The sequence below is a fragment of the Harpia harpyja genome, chromosome 2 (assembly GCF_026419915.1).
Source record: "Harpia harpyja isolate bHarHar1 chromosome 2, bHarHar1 primary haplotype, whole genome shotgun sequence".
In the NCBI taxonomy this organism is placed as follows: domain Eukaryota; kingdom Metazoa; phylum Chordata; class Aves; order Accipitriformes; family Accipitridae; genus Harpia; species Harpia harpyja.
The window spans coordinates 3,635,892-3,658,766 of record NC_068941.1 but is presented as its reverse complement, the minus strand read 5'-3'; the positions used below and the strand labels follow the sequence as shown (position 1 = coordinate 3,658,766).

General features: G+C 38.6%; 1 protein-coding gene across 3 annotated transcripts in view; it reads right to left on the bottom strand.

Annotated features, from left to right (window-relative positions):
- The window catches only part of LARP7 (La ribonucleoprotein 7, transcriptional regulator), a 68,027-nt gene that overhangs the window by 19,280 nt on the left and 25,872 nt on the right, over window positions 1-22,875 (bottom strand). For 2 of the 3 annotated variants that reach the window (XR_008239047.1, XM_052813145.1), the window contains exons 1-10: window positions 21,298-21,427; window positions 16,411-16,626; window positions 14,855-14,955; window positions 14,662-14,745; window positions 11,345-11,509; window positions 10,010-10,118; window positions 8,039-8,413; window positions 6,798-6,927; window positions 3,667-3,824; window positions 2,610-2,728 (exon numbers count right to left, since the gene is read on the bottom strand). Coding sequence is in view for 2 of the 3 variants with exons in the window: in XM_052813145.1 (XP_052669105.1) it covers window positions 2,610-2,728; window positions 3,667-3,824; window positions 6,798-6,927; window positions 8,039-8,413; window positions 10,010-10,118; window positions 11,345-11,509; window positions 14,662-14,745; window positions 14,855-14,955; window positions 16,411-16,618 (1,449 nt within the window). In the remaining variant the exon portion in view is untranslated. Of the gene's footprint in view, window positions 1-2,609; window positions 2,729-3,666; window positions 3,825-6,797; window positions 6,928-8,038; window positions 8,414-10,009; window positions 10,119-11,344; window positions 11,510-14,661; window positions 14,746-14,854; window positions 14,956-16,410; window positions 16,627-21,297; window positions 21,428-22,875 lie in introns of those variants that run through there. The other variant, XM_052813158.1, reaches the window with a different exon arrangement.

Below are 22,875 nucleotides of genomic sequence, written 5' to 3'. Positions count from 1 at the left end.
ATAATTCTGAATTAATATATTTTCCTAAGAGGGTTATAACTGAATTCTGATTTATGAGCCAACAACATCTATTTATCTCTCATCTTGTCCTCCAAGAACAATTTAAAGCAGTAATTGCTGAAGATGTTATTTTGTTGCATAAGAATAGTTGTACTAATGGAGCATCAGTAATTATTCATTTATTTCAATGCTGTATCTCTATGGAATTTTTTAAAAAAGAAAAATGATTTGTGTACTGTAACCTTGATACATGTCGGTCCAACAGCAAAATATCTAACTTCATTCTATGCATGAAATACATAAAAGCAAGCTCATTCATGGCAGATTATTTGAGATGAGCAGTAATAAACAAACCCTTCCTAAGTTTATGAAGTGACCTCTGCCTGAAAATTTTCACTGACAGCTGAAGGGAGAAGAGTCACACATGCTTTTTCAGATGAAGTACTTCACTTGTAATACCTGCTGTTAGGGAAATTAACTAAGACTGCACATTCCTAGTCAATTTTGTTCACAGCAGGGCAGCTCAAGTAAGATGTTTCTATTGACGAATTACACACTGCTTTTAACCCTCCACTACCAAGGACAGACTTAGAACAAAAGGTAAGTGCCAATGCTGTTGAGACCTTCTAAGAGCCAACCAAAGCTACTTTCCACTCTTCATTCTGATGTCCCAAAGTCATGCTTACCTGGAAAACTACAACGACCCAGTTTACTGCAGTTGGCAAATGTTATGATCTCTGCTAAGCACCTTAATAGCAAAATATGGAAGTAGTGAAGTAAAAAAAAAAAATCAAATCATCAAAATAATATTACAACTACTCTGCAAAAACCCTTCCAGTGTGTGGAAGTAATTAAGCCTGCCACAAAATCAGAAATACAGATCAATTCTGGAAGTTTATTAAGGAAAAAAAACCTAGATGCGTTGCTTTGTGGCAGTGTTTGCTGTAGCTACGACAGTCCAGAAACACAGGCAAGGCGAGGTTTTGTCAAAGAGTTACACCTTTAATAAAAGCAACTAGTATGGCCAGAAAAATCCAGTAAGGGTCAAGTACAGTTTGCAGCTTCCACTGCTGACCCAAAAAAGTGCTGGTGCACACTAAAGATTATTGCTTCTTCCAGCTACAGTTGTATTCTGCAATTAAATAAGGCTTTTAGGGAGACATACATTTTGTGAAATATTTTGCCTATCTACTTATTATGGGAACCAAAGACATGATTAATAACTGCAAAGGCCACTCCAATCTTATTTTGTCCCCCTTAACTTTCATAAAGCTTTAGTTTTCCCTGGAACACTTCCCTAAAACTAAACCAAAAGAATAACTGGAAATACCAAACTAAGTTTGTTTTCAGCTATTGCAGGAACAGTAAGCTTACCTCCTGACCACAGTATGTTGTGACACAAACTTAACACAGTAAGGTGTATACTGCAAAGGGGCCCTCAAATGTTACAGTGACAACTACTACATTGTCTCAGTGTCTCCAGCACTCAAGACAACTGCGTACAAATATACCGAGGCTGATAAGACTGATTAAGTTGAAACCCTATCATCAATTTGTTTTCAGAGAGAGACATCTCTCAGCTTGTTTGGATTTACGCACACACTACACTTCACACACTTGCAAGCAGCCAGTGACTTCAAATGGACTCCTCAGTTACAAATATAGGTAGTTTGAGAAGTTCTCAGAATTCACATTTTGAGCCATTCTCTCATTGCCCTAAGTGGTCTGAGTATTTATTCCAACATGAGTTGAAGTTGTTCAAATTCTTTCCAGCTGTTATTCATCCAAAAGTGCAATTTGTGAAAGAAAATGTCTTGTGTCACATTCATGGAAAACTCAGAATCTGAAAAAAGCCTGTTATTTCCTTCGGAAACCTTTAAATATTTCCATTCAAAAGGATGCAACTTAAAACTGCTATTTTCCTTAAAAGAAAATACTCTGCTTAAAATGTGTAACTTTCATATCATGATGTGAAACAAAATTTAAGTTACCCTAAACGCTTTTTTTTAAATTGTGGAAGAAAAAAAAAAAAAGTACTTGCAAAAAAGAGATAAATGGGTGAATTAATTCTACTGCTGTCCCTCTCACTGAACTGGAGTTTCTGTAATTGTGAATTTTTTACTGAAAAAAAGACAATCCTTTTCTCATGCAGAGTGCATTTTTTTGCCCCCAAATTGCTGTTAATGGTAAAAAGCCCAACATACTGTTACAGATTTCTTGATCTGAATTGTGCCAGAATGACTGGCACAATGACAAATAGAGAACACTGCACCAACTTTGTCTTCAACTTCTCTTTTTAAACTGGAAAGAACTACTCATCCTTCTTTATTTTTGTCATTATTTTCCTTATAAACTTGACATTGCTTGAAGCACTCTAAAAGCTAATTTTTGCCTTGAAACATTCCCTTTACCCTGTTCTGCCGTTGTAAAATCTGCCATTATCAGGTACTAGAGAAGAATCTGTACGCAGCTACTGGCCAAACAAATTAAAAAAAATAAAATAAAAAAAAATCAGCGAGACTTGTTTAAATGGTATTCCATATTCAAACATTTGGGGGCCACTGTAAGAGGAAAGGCTAACAGCTACCCTGAGGTTACAAAGGCATTACCTTGATCTGCTTCCTGCCCGGCAGGGGCTCAGTGCTAATGATCTTCACAATTACTCCAGTCACGAACTGGGGCCCCATTGTGTTAGCCTTGGCAGGAGGGGCAGAATCTTCACTGGTGGCTGGTCAATTTAAAAACGAGAAAAAAAAAAAAGAAGAAAATTTTTACATTTATTGGTTCGACAAACTAAAGATGCTATGAAAGCATATAAGCAACATGAGGTACACAAGAAATGAAACAAGGGGCATCAAATCCTGCTACTTCAGATTAAGTCTGTCTTTTTTTCTTTTTTAAATCCAGGATCAAGACTGTTCACAAGGTAAAGTCAATGTGAGTAAAAAAAAAAAGGGGTGGGGGGGTGGGGGGGAAATAGCTCCAAGAATCTTAGAGAAGTTTTTACAGCCTACAGGGTCTTCTTATAAGAATATTTTATATTCTATGGATTACAGTTAATAGTTGAACCCTCAGTTCTAGAGTGATTAAAAATAAGCAGACAGGCATTGAAATCTCACTATTGAAGTTAGTGAAGTACAGAGGATCCAGAGCAAAAAAGCAATTCTATCTGTGAAAAACGTAGAAAATTAACTAAGAGGACACAATTACAAAGCTACTTTTAACCATAAAGCTGATAAAACCCAATTGCAAGCCATTTTTTTAATGCCTTACATAGCGAAATTATTTTGTAAATCACTGCAGGTATAGTTAAGCTTAAGCAAAACAGGCCCAAGTTACATCATCAAAAAAAGCTTATTCTTGATTCACCTCTCTGAGGGTTTTATAATTACAATTACCTAAAACGATCCTTATTCTTAAGAAGCACTACTGGAATATGCTGAAAATACTTGTTAAGTTTTTACTTATGAAATCCCTTAGTCCATAATCTATCTAAATGAGGGGGTTTTGCTTTTATTAATATTTAACATTCAGAGAAAGCACCAGCATTATAGAAAATAAAAACATTTTGCAGTGCTTATGGAGGACCAGTATCTTAAATCACTTATGTTTGTGTAGTAGAATCAGGAAGAAAACAAGACAAAAAACCATCACAAACAGGATTACATTTGTCATTTTCAGATTGAGGCTTTTTCTGTGCACAAGATTCGGTTTCCATCTCTCCCACGGGCTCAGGTTTGATTTGAGACATTGTTTTCTTTAAGGAGGCCATACTGGCTTTTTGAAGGGCCAAATATTCCTGCTTCAAATCCATCCATTCGGTCCTATAAGTGGCAACACAGGCATAGGATGTCAGTTGTAAAAAAGAAAATGTTGTTTAGAAACTCAGCCACAACTTTAGACAAAACAGTTTACAAATAGCATAAGCTGAACTTGGTGAGCAGTGCAGACCATCAGAGATCTCCTTGCACTTAGGTCAAATTAGGCCTTGTCAGTATCTACGCTTTATTATTTTGCTTTACCTTTTAATATTCCAAGCAAGTTCTAACAAGATCAAGCTATCATTCAAATAGAATGGCTCCCAAATTTATTTTACATATTCAGAAAGCATATAGAACAGCTTGGTAAACTGTGTTTTCTACTACAACTACACAGAGCATAGACACTAAATTCAGACTTAATTCAGAGACAGTGAACTCTGAATTCACTGAATTAGCTCAGTGAACCGGCTCCTGTGTTACTATATTAAGAATCAGTCATTTATTTTCTAGAAAAATCATTGATGGAAAATCAACAACTGGTTAAACTCACCAAAAACCTACTGAGATAAGAACATTCCTTACTATTCAAATGCATTTTGGTTAAAAAATACCACCACATGGAAGCAATTTATATATTTACATACATTTAACATGGAGATGTTTCTGCAAACAGCTAGAGCTTTGCTCCACAGAAACACAATGCCTATAGTGCCACTGTGAGAACGACTCATTGTTACCCTAATCTGTGCTATCAACCAAGCTGATAGAGGATTTTTAAAGAGGAGGATATCTTGTGGTAATGGTTTTAGCTGTTAACATTGACAACTGTATACTTCAAAAAAGCATCCAGACTCACCCAGGATCATACATTCTCAACAGAGCAAAGACATTAAAATAACAAAAGACCCACGTAATGATTCTTAGAGATAAAAAGGCAACACCATTCCATAGCGAGGTATGGTATAAATACAGGCTCAAGGAGGTGCTTGTTAACTTGACTCAGAGGAGAAGACCATGGGCTATGGGTCAGGCAAGTATTTGCAATGCTTGTGCTCCTTTAAAATCCCCCCCCACCCCACCCCCCGCCTTGCTACAGTTAACTAAAATTTTAAAGTCCTTCTCTGTATTTGATGCAGTAGTTTCAGAATTTCGGTGGAAGAGGGCAAGCATCGTTGCTGTCTACCGTTTTTGTGGACCCCTTTTACTTTAACATGGAGGTGCTTTCTGTGATTTAAAAAAAGTAAGTGCTTCCATGTTTTAGTAGAGGTGAATCCTGATCGCAATACTGAAATACCGTCCCGGATTTTTTTTGTCTACACTTCAGTTGCAAGATTTTTAAGTCCAGGAAAAGAAAAACGAAGAACTTTGGCTGTAAGCAGATGAAGTGTGCTCCTCCAAGAACTAAAAGCTTAAGTGTTACTGAGTAAGACATTTTTTCAGTGGCCTGCATATTTGAAACATTTGAAGCAATTTTTGAATTCAGGACTCCCTTCGCTTTAACATGGAGGTACCTGCTGCCTAAAAAAGTAAGTGCTTCCATGTTTCAGTGGCGGTGGATCCTAATGTTGAACAATGCATTTCTAGAAATGCGCTACAGCTCAAAGAAGCCTGCTTACAGTAATATGTGTATGTCCATTATTGCATTAGCAGGACTCATGTATATACCATGCTTTTTTTTTTTTAGCTTTGCTTATTTTTTTGGTTACTATTTAGTCTCCACTTAAGGACCCCCACAACTTAAATGTGGATGTACTTGCTTTGCTCCTCAATAGTAAGTGCTTCCATGTTTTAGTGATGGTGAATCCTTTTTTACTCAACTGAAAACACTTTCCTCTTAAGAAATAGATAGAAACATACCAAAACATTAAAGTGTATTTGCAATGCATATGTGTACTCCGTGTTAAAACAAAGCATAATTTTGCATCATGCTGGCAAGGACCCCCTCTACTTTAACATGGAGGTACTTGCTGGATGCCTAAAAAAGTAAGTGCTTCCATGTTTTAGTTGTGGTGACTCCTAAGAGCACAACAGTTAAGAAGCATGATTAATAATATTTTTGATAAAATTTTTGGAATGGCATGACTTCAGGGATTTGCAGTTACCGTTACAGGTGGCACTATTCGAGACAGAACTCTACACAGCAGAGTTGAAATTTCAACTCTGGTATCTGAACCTTCTCAGCTACAGGCTAATACTGTTGCTAATATGCAACTCTGTTGTATAAAATTGGAATTGCACTTTAGCAATGGTGATGGCCTGTCAGACATACAAAGATTTAATTAGTCATTAAAAATATTCCAAAGCTTGAAACATTGTGAAAATCATTGTGCCTGTTAAGCAATAAAAACGATAAAAAAGCAATAAAGTATGCAAAATTTGTGACTTTGACAAGTGTCTTATAACTTGACAATTATAACTGCATATATATACTCCAGGAAAACACTTAAACACTTTAAACATTAATAAAAAAATGAGGTAGCACAAAGCAACAAACCTGTTCAAATGCCTAAGATTTGGAGCAAGGCAACAGGTTGGCTAGCTAAAAAAAATAGCTGCCATTAGGCCATCAATACTGCCCTTTGCAGTTGAAACCACAAAAACTGTACTTGCCAAGAGACACAGTGCAAACTGAAAATTGCATACTTTGTGAACAAACAGGGAAGCCGAGAGCCCACCCAGCCTGCACCTAATCCTGGACAGAGGTGGTGGGATAAATCAAACTGAACAAGCTGGGATCTCACTCAGCAGTATCAGTTTTGGTTGGGGTTGTTTTTTGGTTTGCTTGTTTGGTTTTTTTTGGGGGGGGGGGGGAATGTTTTTTTCTAATTTAGCCACCCCTTTAAGAAGGCCGGTTTGTTTGTGCCAGCCCCCCACTACACATATCCCACATCAGTACCCAAATACTGCCAAGAAAAATATTTAATTAGCTCAGTGAAACCATGGAAAATGGAATGCTCTCATGCTATACCAAACAATAAAATACCTCCCCATCCACCAGGTACCATAAGCTAGTCACAGATCAGTTTCATAACCTACTTGGAGAGTACTCTGAGTGGAATGACTTCTTCACCCATTTTATGTCTTTCTTTGTGTTTTTTCTTGTGTTTCCTTTTAGATTTTGAAAGGGATGTGTCTTTTTTATCTTTGTCATCTTCTGCAGAAACGTCTACATTAAAAAGTCCAAAAGAAAAGTGTTTAGTTCTAGCATTGACAGGTGCTTAAAAAGATAGGTATTATATAATACAGCCTGAATTAACGGTTCCATAAAATGTCATAGTATTTACTTGTGTTATCAATAATAGTTTAATGAACACTGGATCTTTGATTCAAATTGAATAAAAACCCTTTCACAAAAATCAGAGCCTACCACCTATTTCTAGTCCACTTTCTCAACTACCTGAGTTTAGTCTCTAATCATGGATTCTTGTCAACCCAAATGTGATTTCAATGCAGCTTTTAATCCCAGCTATTGCTTTTTTTTTTTCCTTATCTCACATAAGAAACCAGGATCATTGGCTTTTTCTTTTGTATTTTAATCTTACTTATCTAGATTCCTAGACTGTCACCATTTGCCTAGGCTGACTGCATAATCCATACTTCACTTCGGTAAAGTTCTATTGATATTAACTTCTTTGTGAACTATTTTTACTTCTGATGAGATTTACCTGCTTCAGTGTTGAAAGTTCTTTCCTATTCTCCATGCACCTTATCTCCTCAGAATGACTCATTACCAGGTTTAAATTTAACTGCAGGGAACACCACATATTCCTAAACTGACCTTGTTATGCCTCCACCATATCAACCATTTTTTACCTACCGACTCAAGGCATAACAACCTTTTACCAGTTAGGTTTTCAGTCTTTCGAAGACAGAAATTCAGTGTCTCGGTCTTCCACCAGCACTTGAAAGTTTTACTCAATAATCTTTAATCCAAGTAATAAACTTATTAGCCTCCAAAATGCGTACTAATGCATACACTTGTTACATTTCTTGCTGCTTTCCAGCCGTGTTCTTTGCAACCCCCCTTTTGTTACCATATCACTTTCCTCACTTGATTGTGACCCTCTAGCATATTAAGATTCTCATTTACTTAGGCCACTACAAATACCACTTCAACTGCAAAGAATGCAGCTTTTTTAACTCAAGCTTTTCTCCTCTAGATATTTCCCTCATTACTAAGCCTGTTATTTGTAATCCATAAGAGAGATATCTGCCATTTGATTTCATTCACGCATATAAATCTTGAAAATACTAAAAAGACATGCAACAAACTTTACCATTGGAATCCTTTGGAGCTTCTGTTGTTTCCTCTTTTACAGGATGAACTTCATCCTTTTGAACGCTTTTCTTTACTTTTGGAGTCGATGCCTCACCATCTCCAGAGCTGGTTCTTTTTCTCTTCCCTGGCCTGCTTTCCCAAGGTACCTCTGAGCTTTCTGTTCTGTCCCATTTTCTTTTCTCTCTCTTTGAGGGCTGCCTGTGAGTCTCAGTTCCCTCCATTTCTGAACACTCCGATGAAGTCCTATGTCTTTTTGGCTTGGGTACTTGCTCTGTTGTAGTGTTCGTGTTTGGTTCCTTTGTCTCTACAGCTGCCTGTACATTGCTCTCTTTCTTGATTTTGGATTTCTTTTTTTTCTTCTTTTTCTTCTCTTCTGTATTAAAAATACAATATTTAAAACTGCCAATGATTAAAAACTAGATTAGATTAACTGACCTAAGTAAACAATCACGATAGTGCATGCCATGATAATCTGGGATGTTAAATGAAATGCCTGGCTCTACCATCTCTAACTACAGGAGACATGCAATAAATTGTCCCAAAGTTCTTCCTAGGCATTTCCAGCAGAAAAGAAAAAAACACAGATACAACTCTCAGTCTCACAAAGTGAAAAAGACCTCTGGGTCGCAAGGGCAGCTTGACTGCAGGATTCCTGAAGTACTTACTCTCAAATTAAAAAGAAAGGATCTAGACTTCTTTGCTTCTCTTTAACAAATGCACATTTTGTTATGTCATCCCTTACTTGTCTTTGAGAAGAGAGACCTTCCTCCTTCCAGGCCAAACAAGAAAGACAAGAAAATAAAAAAAGACTGCTGATTTGTATTCTGAGAATAAAAGAAGATACTCAGCCCAATGCATCTATTACACTATTTATGTAATGAACAACTATCTGCCTACTAAATTGAAGAATGTTAACCAATCTGAAAAAAAATAGTTTTATTTTCAATACTGTCTACTTGCTTCAAAGTTGTCATAGGCAGAATGCAGTATGAAGTAGCAGAGAGTATCTTAAGTGGGTTTAAAGCATGGTTTAAAAAGCATTTTGTTTTCTTTGATTTCTTTTTCCCCTAACAGTTACTGGTGTAACAAAGAATTAGTGATAATAGTGAGGAATATAACATATGATTCATCATTATGCTTATGAAAAAGACAGGAAGACATCTGAAGTCTGGGAAATTGTATTACATCTTCAGAAACAAAGAAAAATGTATCGGTGATCAAAGTTGCAACATAATCCTGCTATGTTGCTTTGTAAGTTATAGTAAATAGTATTTATTGGAAACATGCTCAACTGTGAATTCAGGATTCTTTTCTCAGCAATATCCTCCAGGTTTTTACGAGTAATTATGAATCATGTTAGTTGGAATTATAAATATGCTGTAAGAAGTTCATTCCCCTATAGACTGCTTTGCTCAAATAGCAAGAGTTCCAAAGAGGAAGAAAGGCAAAAATCCACTGTTTTCATAGTTCTCTCACAGAAAGTTTCAGCAAAGAGAAGAATACCATAAGGTTTGCTCTGAAATGTCAGATGATCACAAACTCATCTGAACAGCACTAACGTTTAATTTTGCTCTTATGTCTGTATCTTTCCCTTCAATACTAAATATTTTTTAAACTATCTGTGTCAAATTTGTCTTTTGCTAATGATAAATGCTTAGATAACAATTTATTGTACAGCTTGAAAGCTGCTCTGCCAGCCTAACAATGACTAATGGTGGTAGCTGGCAACAAAGGAAAAAAAAAAAAAATTCTTTATCAAGCAAGAAAAAAAAAGGCAGAAATTTACTATATTTTAGTTTTACACTTTTATTCTTAAGCCTACATTGGCCAACAAACAAATAGCAACATGCATTTTTATTTCTATAAAGTTTTTAACAAACATGAGATTAGACTGCTGTAACACAGCATTTCAAGGCTCTCTCTTCAGAAGTTGAGGCACAAAACATTTCGTTTCTTGAATAACACTTACCTACTACACTGCTGTTACTTGTATTCAGCGCAGGAACAGGCTTATTCTTTACTGTTTTGGGGAAAATCCCAGGTTTCCGTGGCGCTTCTTCTGGAGGATTATTCAAAAACTTGAAAAAAAAAAAATTAAAATCCACAAACCATTACTAAAAATGGTATTTTCTTTTTTAAAGAATCTCCATCCAAGTTAAAACTAGCAGTCCTATATTCATTCAAGAAAAATGTAGTCCTTCATGACTCCAGAGGTATACATTGTTCTTTCCGTACTGTCAGTGGTGTGGTAGTTTTGTGGGGTCTTGTTGTTGTTGGGGTTTGCTTTTTAAATGCAGAGCTTGCTTGATTTCACATTATTACTGTGATATCTTTATGTATGTTACCATCATGATATTGAAACATAAATAAATGTTTTTAAACTTTCAAATCACATTTAAATACAGAAAATTAGGTATGACCATGCTTGTCTGATGAAATTTAATAGCCACTGTACTGTTACACAGGGATCTCTATTTCTGTAAAAGATGGCAAAAGCAGCCAACCAAATTATTCCAAAAAATATCCGCTATGCTTCTACTAAGTCTCCAGGTTAACAGTATTACACTTTCAAAGAATCATGGAATTGATGGGAGGTCTGGGGGTAGGAGACAGGAACATAACCCCTGCTATGTTAAGTTTTTGGGAATTTCTCTAAGATTTAGTAGGTGAACTAGGCACGACTACACCATCCACATGGCAAAGTGACAATCAGGAAGAAAGTTAACAGACCAGAAACACCACTGTTACCAATTAATATGTATAATACAATTGAAGTAACCAGGGAGCTGCTGAAGTCCTGTGTACAGCCTGCATCAGTTAATATTTAAAATAGGGAAACAACAACTAGACATGAATTAGGGTTTAGGAACTAAATATTAGACAATGGGGCTTTATGTTTATGTCAGAAAAGGTAATGGATTGTGGTCCAGTCAGTAAATCTTGAAGAACCGCTCGGAACTGCCACGATTAGAGAAGAAGTAGATAAAAGGTAATTCCTACAGGGGGAGATCATGACCCCCGACTCACTGACCACCTACTCAAGACAATGAAGGAAAAAGAGTCCGCGCACTAATTTACATGAGAGGTGAAGAAGAAAGAACCAATCATTAAGGAAAACAACAACGAATACGTATTAGTTAAGTGTATAAACGTGAGAATTTTTGAGACAAGGGTGTGCTGTCTTGGGACGGGCACCCATTCCTGCACATCAATGAAATTAATTTCAAAATACCTCGACTCTGTGTGTTATTGGCTTGCACACCGTGTAAATGGACCCTGTTTGTGGGACACCACCATTACTCACCTCAATAGCTTTCTCTGCTTGCTCTTTAGTTTCAAATTCAACAAAAGCAAATCCCTTTGGATCACCAGTAGTTTTATACCGGGGTATACTGATGTAAACTACATTACCACACTTCCCAAACACCCGCTCAATCCAACTGTGATTGACATTTTTGGGAAGCAGCTCCTAAAAAAAAAAAAAAAAAGGTAATTTTCTCGCTACTGTATTACCATTGTATCAGATAGTTTACTACATCTTGTAATTAAAAAGTCGACACAACAAAATATATTTAAGTTTCACATGACAACGTTGAGAAACTTTTTAAATTTCAGTAAGTATTCTTCTTGAGAGGTCTTAGTATTCAGGTAGTAAAACCAGTGATCTGAAAATGGATGTCTAATCATCCATATACCTATAACAAATACATTATATATTTAATGCAGATATTTTTCTTCCTGTGACAGGTACCAAGACCTCACCTACAGCTGCATCTTTGCAACATGAAATATCTTTGTACATTTAAGACCTTCAAGAAACATAATTCTGCATTGTCTCAAACTATCCACTGCAAAGCACAAGGATTTTTTTTTTTTTTTTTAAATTGTTGGTAATCCAAGTATCACAGAAAGAATTCTTGTGGGTCAGTAAAGAGTCACTTCTCAAGCTGATAAATTCCTGCTGCTAGGTGACATTTTAAAACTTAGTGGTTTGCACTTACAGCCTACTTGATCAGATGCAGCAGAAACTTTCAGCCAGCTCCCTGGACGATACAACTGTCCGATTTTCATTTCTATAAACTCCTTAATATAGCAACACATTTTAGCAGCTTGCAGACATCATGTCTCAGTTGCTAAATATTTCCCTTCACCAATCAAAGAGAAATCCTATTGTAATCAATTTCTAAATAGACCCAACTGAACACCATTAAAAACCCTACTCTCAAATTCGTGCCTCAACAACAACAGAGTCGGCAATACTTCATTTTCTTCATGGCAAGTTACTGCACTAAAAGGTTTTCCTTGTAGGAAAACATTATCACATACAGCCAGAAAATTATTTTTGCATGAACTCTGCCTGGCTAAGAAAAAGGTTTCATTATGGTTTGGTATAAAGCTGAAAAGCCAGTTATTTGAAGCTTTAAAAATATTATGGGATGAGTATAAAATAATAGTGTATGTCAAAGTGTAGCTTATGTTAAAACATATAAAAAAAGGTCATTAACCATAAGATTATTTCAGAGAAATTCAATGAAAACTTTCCCTAAATTAAATGAGATTGTAAAAAAAAGAAAATTAATGAAGTTACTATTCCCTAAAGAAAAACATCTTAAAGTCTCAATTCTTAGTTCAGAAATGAAGCTTCGACTTCCTGCATAAATTCAGAAAACATACTACTGTTGAAGACAATCCTTCAAGTGGAGGCTTAACTGTGACTTTTGTATTAAACCAATATCAAAATCTTTCTTTCACCTACTCCAGATTGAAACAAAACTTACCAACACCTTGACTACTTCTGCTCCCCCCCATTGCTACATACCAGTCATTTAACATGACTTAACATTTCTGTAGTTGCAGTATATACAGCAGGTACCTCATATACTAGTCTTTAAAAAGGAAGAAACCAACCCTTTTTGGTAGGAGTAAGAGAAGGTAATGGGTTGCTACATATTCTCTAAATAAGATCTCTATGAATTCAGTAACTTATAAAACACACCAGTTATCTATTCTGGTCTTACAGAAAAGCTTAAAATTAAAAACCATTTAGGTATGTACTTAAGCTATGTATAGACTATGTAGCTCATTAAATTTGGAGTATCTTTTCCAAAAATGATATAGACAAAGTATTTGAGAAATTCTAAGTAGTCCCTGTAATCATGTTAGGGAAATAGTAGGATTGGCACCTTGTACTTCAAAAAAAAAAGACTAATAACCTTTTCTGGGCTTTTGTTAAAACACATAATGATCAGAGTAATCCAGCTTCTCTCTATCTGGATGGGTTAGCATTTTGGGCATGATTATTACTTATGTTTATCACAGAAAGCTTGGTGCCTTCTTAAAATTACTAATTCAAGCTGCTAACAGGTACAGGTACATACCTAAATTGACAATAGTCACGAAAAGCTTTCTTTAGAGACAAAGGGAATTCCACACTGGCTTCAATTCTATTTAAAAAATTGCACAGGATTTTAAGTGACAGTTCAACCATCACATCTCTTTCCATGCTACCACTTAAGTGGCTCAACAATATGATAATAGCTGTTTCACTCTGACACATCTGAAATATCATGTTGAAATTAAGAGTTTTTCCAGCAGCACAAGCTATTTTCATTTAATTAACTAATCATGTCAGTATCAACATAGCCACAGGATAGTGCACTATTAGGAGGATTTTTTTTTTTTTTTAAAGCCCCCTAAAAATAAGACCAGCTCATTTAGGTACATTTTGCTTTTAAAAGAATGATGTTTGTGTGTTACAAAACCAGAGGCACTTGCAGTAACAAATTTAGTAAACAGATTGTATTCTAGAAACTACCCCTGATGATCTTGCAAACTCAGCCAGATCCTGTTTGATAAAACTAATAAAGTCATTCTAATGCTTTGACTACATTAATGCAATTTGTAAATATTTCTTGGTACCAGTGTTGCTCCTCTAATGGCATTAACTAGAAAAGCCCAGTGAAAGCAGTAATGGCTAAACGAGAAAGTGCACCTTTTCTTACAAGCAGGTGAAGCAGGTCTTTGCTCAGCATTAAAATGATTTCAGCTGGTACAAGAAATTGGTGTACCAAATTAACCCCTTTCTTGCCATGGTCACAATTTATTTCCCTTATGTACACTGTATAAGCAACAGTAGACAACCACCTGCCCTGTGTTAGCAAGAATATTGCTGCACAGATACATTCCCGATACAAAAAAAATTTACTGCATTAAACATGTACATTGACCCCATTCTATGGGCCTTAGCATTGCAAGTTCAGTACACCGGTACTGCATTTCCCTCCTCACACTGTCCTTTTCTTTTGGAGAAAAAAAGAAGAGAAAAAAAAAAGACGACAATCAAATTCTATTAGGTTTTATACTTCATGTAAACATTTCCTGTACTAAATCCATGATCTCACAAGAAAATCTACCTGCTAATTCTGGTAAAGCTACATGAATGCTTTATGTTGTTTTTGTTGTTCTTAATACAGTAAATAATACTACGCAATTAGATTGTCATAGACAACACACAGTGGGTTTTGCACTCTTAAAGAATTAACAGCAAGGAAGTTTAAGAGTCTCCACAGTTAGAAATAAAGCACTCGGCCAGACACAAGGCATGTACAAGTACAACCTTACCACATAGACCGTACGACTATCCACATCCTTTGGTTCCTCACCCAGCGGTTGGCGTCTTCTGATTCTAGTTCCTTCTAAATCCAACTGAAAGTAACGAGAAATGAACAAGCATTTTAAGATTATTGCCTACTTCAGTACCACTGTCATAATTACTCCAGCATCAGCAAATACGAAAGAGTGAAACATTAAATACCTCTACAACAGATGAACTTTTAACTGCTCGAGCTATCAATTTTCCATCAGTAGTCAACTTTTTCATTTTGTTGAAAGAAACAAGAAGTGATATGTCAACATCTAGGGATAAAAAAAGGTGCAAATGATGAAATCACAGTAATCTAGAAAGCATTAGTTAAGTGTTCTAATCTGACATTAAGACTCCGCTAGTATTTTTGTAAAACAATCTGCAAGTCCTAAGTGCAGATTGTAACCATGCTGCCAGGGAAGTTACAGACAAGTTTCACCATCAAAACTAAAGTTCAAAGTAAATCTATATTTAATTTTCTTTTGTGCTAACTTTTATCAAAGGAATTTTGTTCTTTTAGCTTCCCACTGATAACTATTGTCTTTGAAAAGAAAGGAAGAAAACCCCCTTTCTGATGTAGTTTTACAATACAAAAACAATTTGCATTGAAAACATGCCTCTCCTTCAAGTACTCAATTAAGTGTTTAACCTAGTCGTACCAACACAAAAGAGCCCCTGCTTGCACTTCAGCTGCAATGAGTCATGCTGCTAAAGCCTTGACAGAAAATTATGTAGTATTACTCATAATAAAAAAGTTAAAGACAGCCAAGCTCTAGTATCTCTAGAAAATGTAGGCTGTTTTATTCCTCTGAAGGCCCTTTTTTAAAAACTGGCTTGAAGTTCAATGTAATTGAGGACTACACCAAGCAGTTAGAAGGCTACACTTCTCACACAATGCAACTGGACTAATGATTTACACTTCAAATAAATATGGACTCCTTAACAAAAATAAGTATACACTTCTGGAAACTGCTATTTTTTTGTTTTGATGGAAAAGGACCACCTCTTTGCAGAGACATACCACACTCCTAGTCCATCTGGCATAACACAGTTAATTGAATTATACTGATAGGTGTATTTACCACACATGTACTGTTTTTTAAAGCAAAAGCATACTAGTCACTGCAGCTAATGCGTAAATTAATTTCTTCAGAAAATCACAAATAAGTTTCAGAACCAAGCTCAATTTCCTACTGTGAAGTCAAATCAACCGTGTCAAAAATTGTCTAAAGGAGACCCACAGTAGCCCTATGTGCAAATACACAATTTCTCACATATCAGACTTGTGCAGAAAACACACACAAAAAGCATGTCTAACTGCAAATCCAAGTGACATTTTAATTTCTGCATATATATAGCCTACAAGTCAAGTACTGTACCTCCAAAGGCAAAATGACCCTTGTCTGTTCGCTTATTCTTAAAATTATACAAAGTTAAAAAAAGAAAATCAGGTCTCCCAAGCAGTCATTTGTACCCTGGCAAATGCCTCTAACTTATGGCTGGTAGTAAAGGAAAGGTAAAGAGAAACACTAAAGACAGTTTCTAAAAACTAGTACCAAGCTCTGCCTCCTGAGCTGCTAATCCTAATGCTGGTTTTCAGCATGAAATTACTGTCTTCCCCAGGAGTAGACATGCACCTCAAAATAACTTGTAACTGTCACCAGCAATATACTGACGAAGAAAGTTAAACATATCTGTTTACTTAAATACAGTGAATATAAACTTACACCCATCTCTGGACTTTTCTATTTGTTCTCGGAGAAATCTATCTTTGTGGAGATTAACATCACCAAACCAGAAATCCACTTGTTTCGCTATATCTGCGAGCACCTGTTTAACCCTTGACCTCTTCTTTTTCTCTCTCTCCTTTTTCTGTTCAGTGCTTTCTTCCTCCATGGCTTCATCTCTTGCAGTTTCAGTCTCCATTCCTGTCATTCTGTCAACTGAAAGTTAAATATAACCTTTGAGAAAAATCAAAACATTCTTATTTCAAGGAATAAGCATTCTTGTTTTCTCTTACATTAAAAATTTCATGCATCCCCTGTGAGACTATGCGCCATTCATTATTTGTAGTGCAGAAAAATACAAAGCATACAGAAGATAAGGAAAATTTGGTCACACAGTAACTGTGTGGTGAAGACTAAGCTGGAACTCATGTCTCACAGCACCTAGTACTGCCCTTTAGCCACAGAGATTCACTGGAGGCAAGTTGGTACCAAACTGCAAGCTTTTAATTTAGAATTTGTACTATTGTGTTAATTCAGAATGCCTTGTGAACAGTCTGCCCTCCCCATTAGATTTCTAAGAGCAGCTTTTGAATTTCAGCAGCACTCATGGAATTCACAGTTCCAATTGCTTTTGCAAGTTATCAGACAAGCACCGCTATTTAAAAAAAAAAATATATAAGTGAATTCTTTAAAGCTCTTGTGCAGGTCACAAAGTATGTTTCAATACATAACTTAAGCGTTACCAGAAAAGCAAGCTACTTGCTAAAGAGAGCCTACAAAAACTAATCTAAAAAGAAGACAATTTCCCTTCCAATAAACACATTTTCTTTGACTTGAAAAAAGACAGAAATAATTTGTTCTCCACTCCCCATATCTCCCAGTACCAACCATTAGAAAAAACACACAAAAACCCCAGAGCACTATATACTTGAGAGATCACCCTTTTATGTAGAAGGCAAAGCAGGAAAGAAAAAAAAAGCTGGATTATATAGAAAGACTTCTGAAAAGGCTGGCCAAAGGACCATGCTCAGCAGGCATATATCGTAACTCCAGTGGCTGCGAAGAGGTTACACTGACACACATACAGCAGTTGAAGAGCTCGCTGCAAAAATTTATGGTACGACCTCCAAATGAGAAGCATCTATTAATCCTTATAAATAAATACAATGTAAAGATATACTTAAACACATAGTTGATGTTCATGGCAGGTCTGGTAATAGTAAGGTTTGGTTTTAAAAATTGTCTCTGTTCTGCCAAAAATGCAAACCACTCACTCTTGTCAATTGCCAGGGCCCTACCAAAGAGTAGTAATTCAAAATCTTCCAATCCTGCCTTTGAATACGTTCTAACACATTCTTACTTGCAAGCCCCTGTGGCAACCAGTATGTACTACACGTAAACAAAACATTTTTCCTTTCTTTGGTTAGGGCTCTTTCATCAACTGCCACTGATTTTAACAGCAAACCAAGCTCTGTCAGAACCTCAGAATCGGGCCCCTAGAAATTAGGCACCAACTAGAGGGAAGTGACTCGAACATACAGATTTACTTTGAAAAATGTAAAACCTTTTTAATGCATCAATTCTTTTTTTTTTTTTTGTTCACATTTCAATTCACTGTAGCTAGTCAGCCCTCCTTGAAAAGTGCCAGTCACCACAGTACTTCATTTTACATGAGCAAAACAAAGCTATACTGCCAAAATCAGACAGGTTTTTGAAAATGAAATTAACACAAAAATTAAAGTAATTAATGTAGCAATCACCATATGAAAGACTTTTCAGCTCTCTGCCAAGGCAACATAGAAGGAAACGTGAGTACAGTCATCAGAAAGGAAGCCCACCTCTACAAACAGGATGACAAAAATGGAAATGGTCTTCAAATTATTGTGCAAATCAGGCTTTCTTAGCCGGATATCAGTTTCTCTCCCTGCTGTGAGCTGACCACTCAAGATAGTGAAAGGTCAACAATTACCTTGAAAAGATAAGCCAGGTAAAACTCTCAACCCAAGCAGAAGTTTAAGCTCCATTCAAGCCCTTCAGCAAGATATTTATATTAATAATCAGCAGAACAATATACTATTTAGCTGAGGGCTATAGCGAGTTGCACCATTAAAGGTAAAGCATCATTATGGGTTACTTTTAGTGGCTGAACAGTATTAAATGACCACGCTGACATATAATGAATGTGGCTTATGTACAGCAAAGCTTTATTTTAAGAAGCCATCTAAGTGTTTCATGCATTTTGAGTCAGTCAGCCTTGGGACTTCCTTCCACGAGAGAGGTTCTCATTCAACCTTAAAGAAAAACAGCTGCAAGCTGTATTGCAGAATTCCCCTCACTTTGTGCTACTTGCTTTAGAAATGAAGCTTTGAGAAAATTACTTTGGAGGAGCTTGGAAATACAGAGTCAGAGCAAATGTCAGCTATGAATCTATAATTAGAATCTGTATACAATCTTACATTTAGTAGTGAAATATTCATACCTGAAACAACACTAGATTAAAACTCAGGATTTAAGAAAATACTGTTTATAAGTAAGCGTGTCAATAACTCATAGCACTCGCTTTTCTGTTGGTATTCTCTTCATTTGCAATTACTCTTGCACACCTCAACTGATCAGTGAAAGCTGCAATGCCATGGTATAAGATATTGCATTTTTGTTGACTTGCCAACTCTTAACAGTGCCAGTCTCAGAGCTGCAAGCACTATTCTGATAAAATCAGAACAAAGCGAAAGCAGGGTCAAAACTTCACTCTGTTAAAGCAAAACAGCTGCCGTCCCTTTGCTTTCCTCAAATGAAATAAAATCAGTGTCTCTATGTGCAAGAGTGAAACGAGGAAAAGGAGGGACAACTAAGAAGAAAGAGGGAACTCTAAGAAAGCAAAGATAATCTAAATCAAAATAATACAGGTCCACAGAAACCTATAGTAACTTATCTATACTCTTTAAAAGGCAAATATTAAACATGTTGGTGCTAACCTGTACACAGCCAAGGTCCAAACCCAACTTCCATTATTAGAAAGATCTATAAAAACATAATCAAAATTAACTGTAATCCAGGGTTTGGAATAAACAGGGTTCCAGTTATAAAATATCCTTTATTCCTTTATATTAAGCATTGATGGAAATGCTTGCTTGGGGAATTTTAAATAGTAAAAGAGGGCAAGGGGGGCTAGCGGGAAGAGAAAGTATCATTCAAAATACTTTTTATACTATGAAAATGTTTCCATATAGTCAGTGGCAAAGCTTCCTCTTCTGGACATTTACTCCAAAATAAATGCAAGTATTCAGCAAACCTGAAACTACTTTGAGACACATTCTGTAATCCACCTTGGGTATTCTTACTCTAACATACACGCAGGCAAAGCTGTAGCACTTTAAGTTCCTATCCTGCCTTGTAACGTCACTCTTTGGAAAGCGACCTAAGAAAGGACAGAAGTTAATACATGGGGACCAGCACAATTTTCTTAAGCTAAAATCAGAGAACCTCTGCTTTTTCCCCATTTTAAGCAATGAAACCAATACATCACTTTAAACCTACATTTAAGGCATTCAAGAGATGTCACGAAACCTGTGTGCTCACACACAGAGAAGGCTTTGCTTCCACGTGACAGTGATGGGTGTTAAGGCTGTTTCCAGACATAGGCAGACCCCACTGTGTCAGTCGCGCCGTGGTTACCCTTTCCTCTGTCATCACAAGAGGTGGAAAGTGTTTTTTTAATAAAATGCAGGCCCGCAGCACAAGACTATGATTAGATGGATTGAGCTATATGAACCAACAGTTCACTGACAGGAAAAGGGCAACCCAGCTCTCTCATCTTACTTGCCTCACAGTCCTCCCTCAGAGAATATCTCACTCTCTGGTAAGCCAGTTCAACTCTGCGACCTGAGAAGTAAGTTGCTATTTTCTGGTCCTTCCCTGCTAGATGAGTGGGTTAAACCAACTCATTAAAGAGCTGAATAAGCAGCAGGAATAAGCACTTGGGAGCAGGACAGTGGTGGGTACCAAAGCAAGACATCCTGCTGCCCTATTAGCAACTGCACACACTGCCCCAGAACCACTGCACAACTAACTGTAGGAGAACCTCATTCTCCTCACCCTTCAAAAAAAGGGGAGAAACACAGTCTGAAATAGATTTTTCTAGCCTGGACTTAATCTTTGCCAGCATAGCACCTGACTAAATCCCGGTTCCCGACGGTACATTTGCCGGTTGCGCAGGTGTTGACCACTGCAGGTTTCAGCACTGCTGCTGCCGTTGCTCACAGACCTTGTATGCATAAAATAGTAAAGCAGGCACGAACACGCTAGCCAAAAGTCAACCACTCCCCATGTCCCCCCCTCGACACGGAACCCTCTCCTCCAACACGAGATGTCAGGTCTTGATGCCGTGTGAAGGCACCCGAGCCAGCACCCGCCACCTGTGCTTCACCTGGAGGCAAAGCCACCACAGGGAGACGCTATGGGACAGAGGCTGTTAGAAAGCCTCAGAAAGGCGCCACACACATCGGCAAAAGCGGGCACCGGGAGGGAACGATGCCCAGGAGCAGGGCACGGGTGGGCTGAGGACCGCTACAAACGAGGCCAGGGCACGGTTAAAGGGGACGAGCGGGGTGGGCGTCACGCAGAGCGCGACGCCGCCCCAACAAGACAGCTCCCGCCCGCCCGCCCGCCCGCCGCCTGACAGGACCGACCAACCGCCCGGCACGCGCAATCCCCTCAGCCCAACGGCCGCCGCCTCGCCTAGCCGCACGACGCGCGCCCGGCGCATGCGCCCCGCAACGGAACGGGGTGGGGGGGGGGGCGAGTAAGGGGGGGGTTGGCTATCGGGGGCAGCAGCGCCCCCTGGCGCCGCCGCGCCCGGCTGCCCCCCTCCCGCCGCGCACCACTGACCTGCCGCCGCGCCCGCAGGGGCTCGCCAGGCGACGTCACCGCAGGGACACCGGGCCTCGCCGGCCGCGCCCGCCTCTCGCAGCGGGCCCTGCCTCCCTCCTTCTCCGTCGCCCCGTCGTCTTCGTCGTCAATCCCGGCGCGACGCGCGACCCCCGCAGGGAGAAAAGCCCCGCGGCGCCGTCCGCGCATGCGCAGCGCGGCAGCGGGCGCGCCGCCCTCGGCGCCCGTGATTTCCTTCCGGCGGCGGGGCGCTGTGACGTCGCGTGGGCTGCGGCGGGAAGTTTCGAACGCGGGGAGGGAGCGCGCTGACAGCGGTCGCCATGATCCTGCGCGCCCGCCCGGGACAGGTGGGTAGGACCGGGGTTTTCGTTGGGGCCCTCAGCCGGAGCGACAGCTCCCGGGGGTCGGCTAACGGCGGCGGGTGTCCCCGAGGGGCGGGGTTCTGCGGCGGGGCCGCGCTCCCTGTAACTCTGGGAAGCCCCCGGACTTGGATCTAACGTCGCCGTCCTGAGGGAAATGTTTGTGGCTGATGGGCTAAAAAGGGCTTACCGAGCCTGCCTCGACTGTGTGGGGAAGGTGGATGTAGCAGATCTGTGTGAATGTGTGGTAGCAGCGTTCCTATTCACCCCGGTTCCCGTGGCGTCCCGTATCGAGTTATAGTTAGCGTTCGCATTCATCCAGCTGCTTTTAATAGCTAAAGGACTAATTCTGTGTCCTTTAAGGGTGCCCATTTCCAGAGTTTCGCACCTTACTAAACACCCGGGGACTGCCAAGAGGGTGGCAGCCGTCAGAAATGGCGTGAATCTCTCTCTCTTCTTAATATAAACGGTTTCTCCCTAACCCACAGTGTAAGAGGAGCTGGCAATCTTAGCTTATTTCTTGTGATCGCTTTCGTTGCAGTGCTGCTAACGGATGGAACTGAGGTCGCAAGTGCAGCTCTCTAAACGCAGATGCAAATGGCAGTACTGATCAAATATTATAAGCCAGTACGTACAGCAGTAAGTCACAGCTTCTGGAGATGAGTTGCTTTTGTAACGATTTGTTCCTGGTTTCATCATCAAAGGCTATTTTAAAAGTTATTGTGATCTAACTTTAAATATGTAGAGGCTTGACTGCATGGGTGACTGGTTTTGAGAGTCAGTCATCTTGAACGTGAATTAAGCATGCATGACCAAGTCCAGAGTCAATAAACTTGTGACAAAATTATTCTGTTAATAGATTCTATGGTATTTTTTTGCTGCAAGTAAATCTGTTTAGGATAATTTGTTAATTCTGAATAGCAATACGATCGCTGGAGTTTTCAGAGTTGCCAGCTGTTTGTTTAAATGAGTGCATTCCCATGAAAGTTAGAAAATATGTTGGCATCTATAAAAAAGCCACTTTTTACCACTAGCCTTTCTGTTAGATTATCTTTGAGGTTTCTCTTCAAAATGCCCACATCAACTGTACCCCACTGTTTTGACATTGTCTTGCATCTAGCTCTCTTCTTTTGAGGGGGAAAAAAAATAATGAACTGACATCTATTTTTTCTGTCAACACATGTCCTTCACAACTCTGGTGGATTCTGAACATTTCCCT